Source organism: Ipomoea triloba, chromosome 15 (genome assembly GCF_003576645.1).
Source record: "Ipomoea triloba cultivar NCNSP0323 chromosome 15, ASM357664v1".
Taxonomy (NCBI): Eukaryota; Viridiplantae; Streptophyta; class Magnoliopsida; order Solanales; family Convolvulaceae; genus Ipomoea; species Ipomoea triloba.
In genome coordinates, this window is record NC_044930.1 from 21,397,913 (window position 1) to 21,404,554 (window position 6,642).

Below are 6,642 nucleotides of genomic sequence, written 5' to 3' on the forward strand. Positions count from 1 at the left end.
TTGATGTTTTGTTACTGTTATTAGTGATCATTTAGTTGGTTAGTAGTGAACATAATCATATTAATGTATTTTGCTGGTAATGAATTTAGTTCATAATGAAGTTTAATGGTTGATTCCAGTTTTGGTTTTGTTTTGTTTCAGTTTTGGTACGCAAGGGATTTGTTATGTTTGTCAGGACATTTACTATGTTACTGCCTAACCAGTTTCAGTTTTGATTTCCAATATTATAACTATGTTACTACCCAAGTATTTACTATAACACTACAGCACTTGCATAGGCACATTACACACAACAATTTCCAACATAAGACTACAACTTGCATTGGCACATTAAACATAATTGTTCACAACAAAACACTACCCAATTGCATTCAACATAACCATTTCCAAACAAATTAACACAGTGTTTTCACCTTATGGGAGCATAGGCACATTCTTGCCAAAGCTCTCATTGCTCCCTATAACAAAAAAACTAATTACCAGTACAATAACAACTACGACAACCATCGTGGATGTACATTTATACTCCAATGCTTATCCTTCACTTCTTCCATAACATTACAATAACAACCACTTCTCAATTTGGCATTTAACATTGCATTTTCTTTTTCATTTTTGTTAAGTTTCATCAATAACCCGGGTATTATCTTCTTTGACCTAGGACACATCGGGGGATCATACCACCTCACAAACCCACGTGAATCAGCCTGAAAATTGCAAAATTGACAAAAATAACTACAATTATTCCCGGCCAGACAGTGCAAGCTGAAAAAAACGATTGCAAATTGACCCATTCTAAAATTTTATAAAAATTACAAACCTTACATCTTGAACATTCCCAATATCTTGAACATTTAATTGGAGGTTGCGCAATAAGAAGAACACAAAGTACAATATGTTATAGCAGACTATTACACCTACATTTTTTTAGTTCCAATTAAGGGTCTAACATTATTGGCTCTTATTATAAGTGTAGACAATATATAATATCTAATATATTATTACCATAGAAGAATATAAGAAAATATATTGAGTATGCATGTGCATCGTAATAATAATAGAAAAAGATTACAAACCTTACAAAAGTTATACCAGTTCTTATATCGTGTTTTGTGGACCGCGGTCCCAAAACGACGTCGTTTCAGTAAGTGGGAGACGGAGCCTGTAATTGACACTACAGTTCATCTCAAAAGATACTGCCATACATTTGTTTTGATATTATCGAATGAAACTGTAGTTATATCGAAATTTAACTGCAGTGTATATGAACTGATACTGAATAACAGTTTCACATTTGTGTTTTATATTATCGAATGAAACTGTAGCTATATCGAAATGTAACTGTAGTTGTGTTGAAATGTAACTGCAGTGTATATGAACTTATACTGAATAACAGTTTCACATTTGTGTTTTATATTATCGAATGAAACTGTAGTTATATCGAAATGTAACTGTAGTTGTGTTGAAATGTAACTGCAGTGTATATGAACTGATACTGAATAACAGTTTCACATTTGTGTTTTTTTTATTATCGAATGAAACTGTAGTTATATCAAAATGTAACTGTAGTTGTGTTGAAATGTAACTGCAGTTGTGTTGAAATGTAACTGCAGTGTATATGAACTGAAAGTGAGTGGCGCGAATTCATCCGTCTGTTTTCATTAATCAAAATGACGTCGTTTTGATGCGCGGTCCACGATATAATTTGCGATATACAGGTAGAGATATTTTTGTCTAAAAAATTATATAATTACAACTCTTATATAAAAATTAATAAAAAAACCAGAAATACAGACCGAGACTTAATATATTTTTAAATTAGTAAGTAAATTAATTCAAGATGCATGGAATAAACGTAAATTAGTTAAGCATAACAACCTTTTAAAGGAAAAAAATCAGTTTTCAAATATTATATTTTAAATACTCCGTATTTGTTTGATATTTATTATAGTTATAACGTATCATATACATACTTTAGCATTTGAGAAGTATCATTAATTAAAAAGAAACGTTTATTGCTTGCAAATTCCTCCATCCAGAGCTGTGGGACAAATTCTCCGAATTCTTCTATTGAAGCAATTTCGATTAAAATTTCCCTCTATTTTATTTCTATTCTTAACAGGCTTTCCTTGTCTGTTTGTTAAAGAGAAAGAAATAAGAAATTCTTGAATACACATAAATTTTTTTTCCCTCGTTGGCACATCGGCATCAAACGCTTGTATTGTAATCCACCGACGTGCTTTTAGCAGGTCAAATTTCACTCACAGGTGCGGGGTGCCCCCAACATTTCGTTGCGTTTCAATTTTCTGAAGGAGAGAAATAAAAGAGAAGAGCAGAAAAAGTAGAAAGCCGAAGTGTTGGGTCAAAGATCCGAGGCTTTGAGGTGAAAAAGATCAGATCTTTGTTGTTTTCTTGACCAGAAAATAAGATTTCAATCTGGGTATTTACTGATAGTGTTTGTGATGGGGTGGAGGTACAAGGCCGGTTTGTTCCTTATTGCTGCAGTTGTTGTCATTTGGGTTACCTCTGCTGAAGTCACCCAGGTCAGAACTCTTCCTTTTAACTTTCAGAAGCTTTTCCTTTTTTTGTTTTAATAGTTATATTTCTATGTTTCATAAGGGGGCATTTTTCTCTGCAAGTTGCATGATTATTGGAACAAGAACATTCCGTGTTGAAATGACTTAGATTTATGGTTAGGACTGGCGAAAAGAGCTTCATAAGTAAACGCTAAGGAACTAGAAGTATTTTGTGGGGATGGGGTTTGTTGGGAAAACATGTTTTGTCTGCTCAAAAGAACAATTTGGGTGAATTATTAATGATGGTTGCTTGGTTGCTATTAGATGGCTAGTGGGTGATATGTTATAGTTCCTTAAAACCTAGACTGCAGTTCAAGATCAGACAAGATCTATTATTCCAGTATGGTAGTATAGTTAACAGTTCAACTGCTGACTTCTTGTTGTTGTCTTGATATTATCTAGTTGACCTGTGAGCAACAAGGATGCCTTTTAGATCACAGATGGGGATTTAGAGATTGAAGTTCGATGAAAGGATTTAAGCCTTTTACATAGATTAGTCTATCTGTCAGTATCATTTCATTCCTTGCAGTTGTACCGCTTTACAGCCTAGTGGTTTTAAGTTCCTGTTTCTGTTGTACCTAGTTTCTCTCTGAGCCTATCTGCACCTTCCCTCCCCTGTACAATACCCGTAAAGGATAAACATGGATCATAATGCTTCACACTAGTGTAAGACACGCTGAACGTAATGGTGTGATTAGCATGTCACAACAATAAAAAGAATTTTTGTGTGTGCATATACAGGGTATTTTCACGGACTATAAGCAGCCATTTGCTGTGACATATCTTGGTGCTTCTTTGCTGATAATTTATCTCCCGGTAGCTTTTCTCAAGGACTGCATATGTGGCTATCTTAATAGACGCCGTACTAAAAGTGATAAGAGCATTGAAAGCAATGATGCATCGCATGCTAGCATTAGCTCTCCTTTGAAGTATGTTGGGGAGAAAGTCTTTGAGATTGAAATTCAGGGATCCTTGAATAGAAAAGACAGTGATCTAAATCTTTCTGGTGAGCAAGAAGGAGTGCCATTGATTAGTAGCTCCGCTGGTGATGTCAATCATATCAAACAAGAAAAACAGGTCACAACCAGAGAAATTGCTCGCTATGGATTTTATATTGCCCCTATCTGGTTTGTTACTGAGGTATGCTCCTAAGTTGTTTCTTTCCTTGAAAGCCGATATTTATTCAAATAACTTGTAGACTCTGCTGGGATACATATTCAGTAATTTAATATTGAAAATGAATCAATGATTCAAATCTAGTTTCAGACTGGCAACCCACCAACTCCCTCTTAATCCCACCCTTTGGTGATTGAGAGAAAGAGAATAATAAAGAAATTTAAAGTTCAACATCCCTAAATGTGTATGCTTATCTGTGTTGATTCTTTTGCAGTACTTATCAAATGCTGCTCTTGCCTACACCAGTGTGGCTAGTACAACAGTATTATCTGCTACTTCGGGATTATTCACTCTTTTCTTTGGTGTACTCCTGGGTCAAGACTCCTTAAATATGGCAAAGGTAGTTGCGGTGTTTGTCAGCTTGGCTGGTGTTGTCATGACCACTTTAGGGAAAACTTGGGCCACTGATGAAACTGAGTTAACTCCTTCCTTGTACGTCATTCTGTAACTTATACAATTTGACGTACTATGCCTTCTTTCATTGCATTACTTCTGTTAAAAAGATCATCAAGGTTGTTTAATTAACATCATCGTTAAGCAGCACTCAAATTAAAGCCTTATTTGTCTTGCTGTTTTCATTTTGTGATTTTATGTGGTCTGCTATACATGATTTCAGACTCAACATGCGAAACAAACAGTAGAATCAGTTTAATTAGAGATATCTCCTCACTTGAACTTCTGTATTGAGCATCTATTGTATAATGGCTCGGTTATAACATTCTTAGTCCATCAATGTTAGGATTGCATATCTAGTCTGGGAAGAGAATCTTGCTTTTAATATTTACTCTCTTCTGTTTCTTTATGAGTTTACATATTGTATCTTATGCTTTCAGGGCATTGACTTATCGTTGAACTTTTTGTTTCTTTTAAAGAAGCGGGAAACGCTCCTTGATTGGGGATTGTTTTGGCCTTTTATCAGCTACAACATATGGACTGTTTACAGGTTAGATGTTCTCTTACTTTTCTTTACGTAAATGGTAGCTTCTAATAGAAGTGAGCTTTGATAATAATAAAAAAAATTCATATTGCAGTACTTCTTAAGAAGTTTGCTGGTGAAGAGGGAGAAAGGGTTGATATGCAAAAGTTATTTGGATATATGGGATTGTTTACCCTAGTGGCACTTTGGTGGCTTGGTAAGATTTCGGGTTCTAAATCTTTTCTGTAACTTGAATTTCAAAGAAATGGTATATCCCTTAATCAGATTTATTAAATAGTTAGTTGATGGAAACAAGCCAAGAAGATATGTCCTCTTGTCCACGCATAATACTCAAATGTATGGAATTAGCCCACTTATGCAAAAGAAGAAAAAGTTGAAAGGGGGCAACCCCGGCCAAGTTGGTCAGGCTGTTGACTTGATAATCACAAGGTTACAAGTTTGACTTCCAGCGGGAGCGGCCTAATAGCCTTCTTGGTTGAGCCGGTCAACTATGGGCAACCTAGTCTGGTTTACCTCCTTCTGGTCTTTTGCCGGCTAAGATCACAATGCGAGGTTTACCCAGTGCACACCCTCGGGTAGTGGCTGTGGGTTTCCCTCGTCACCCAAAACAAAAAGATGTTTAATAGTGATGGGTTGCATCTCTAGTTGGGTTGTTAATTATAACTGTTTTCTTCTCCTTCTGCTAGAAGTTCTGCCCTTTCCTTTTTGTGGTTCTGATGCCAGATGTTTCGTTCAATTTTTTCAAGCTTCATGATATACATTATTTTATGCCTGATTGTGTAATATCTGCTACTGACTACTGTATCTTATTATATTTCACAAGTTAACCGTTAATCCAAATTTTATTTCAGTATGGCCACTGACAGCCTTGGGCATTGAACCCAAGTTTACGATTCCTCATTCTGCTAAGATGGACGAAGTTGTGATTGCCAATGGACTTGTCGGAAGTGTTATTTCTGATTACTTTTGGTATGAATCTCATTGTCCAGACCTCGCCTTTTTTTCTTTAATCTACTCTATAACCCAACGAAAAGTTGAAAACCATAAAATGCAAGAACCTCCGTGGTTATGCTCACTCTTTATGTTTAAGTGCTGTTGTGCCCTTTAAGGAAGCTAACTCCCCCGCCGTATCTTTAGGGCATTATGTGTTGTTTGGACAACTCCATTGGTGGCAACCCTGGGAATGTCTCTCACAATTCCACTTGCTATGGTAGCTGACATGGTAATTCATGGCCGGCATTATTCCGCAATCTACATTCTCGGTTCGGTTCAGGTAATATGTCGTTCACCGAACATTTAATACCAAAAACTTAAAAAATCCGTACATAACCATCAATGTGCTCTTGGTGAGCAGAAAGCGTGAAGGGGCCGCCGGCCATAGGATAAAAACTGTTCATTATTCTTATTATATCTGTTCATTAGAATGTTCCTTATAATCTGCTCTGACAATATTTCTTCTCCTCTTCTTCTTCTTCTTGTGCAGGTATTTGCAGGCTTTGTAATAGCTAATCTATCTGAGCGGTTCTCAAAGATTCTTGGGTTATAGCATTCAACAGGTAGAGATGTTTTCATCATTGGATCTATGGAAGAAGCAGTGATATTTTCTTCATCCCACTTTTAGTATTTTTTTTTCTCCCACATATGTCAAGTTGATTGTCATTTATTAGATCCACGGTTTGTTAAATTGTAACATTTGTGGTGGAATGCCATGGTGTGATATATACAAGCTACTTTACTCTTCGTCTCTTTGTAGTTGGTGTTTGTTGTGCTTCTTACTTTCTTTTATTATTATTATTTTTTATTTTTAAAACCAAACATTATGATTAAATCCAGAAATTTTAGTTAGTGGGGGCGAAAATTTTTCTTAAATAGTCATAGACTTGGTGTATATAAGCCAAGAATAAAACACATCAAAATTTTATAAAAATACCCATAACAAAATATGAAAAATAA

The 6,642-nt window shown here is 35.5% G+C and overlaps 1 protein-coding gene across 1 annotated transcript; it reads left to right on the plus strand.

Annotated features, from left to right (window-relative positions):
• Positions 1–2,006: 2,006 nt before the first annotated feature.
• Positions 2,007–6,437, plus strand: LOC116006076 (uncharacterized vacuolar membrane protein YML018C). Its single transcript, XM_031246342.1, has 8 exons — positions 2,007–2,543; positions 3,318–3,716; positions 3,967–4,184; positions 4,625–4,695; positions 4,784–4,885; positions 5,541–5,658; positions 5,827–5,962; positions 6,173–6,437. The coding sequence occupies exons 1-8, from the start codon at positions 2,463–2,465 to the stop codon at positions 6,233–6,235; spliced, it is 1,188 nt and encodes a 395-aa protein (XP_031102202.1). The 5' UTR covers positions 2,007–2,462; the 3' UTR covers positions 6,236–6,437.
• Positions 6,438–6,642: the final 205 nt, after the last annotated feature.

Excerpts from the sequence above, each read along its gene's own strand:
- LOC116006076 (XM_031246342.1), top strand. The coding sequence starts at position 2,463 with ATGGGGTGGAGGTACAAGGCCGGTTTGTTCCTTATTGCTGCAGTTGTT. Across the intron at positions 4,696-4,783 it reads AACATATGGACTGTTTACAG|TACTTCTTAAGAAGTTTGCT; the intron begins GTTAGATGTTCT and ends TTCATATTGCAG. Across the intron at positions 4,886-5,540 it reads AGTGGCACTTTGGTGGCTTG|TATGGCCACTGACAGCCTTG; the intron begins GTAAGATTTCGG and ends ATTTTATTTCAG.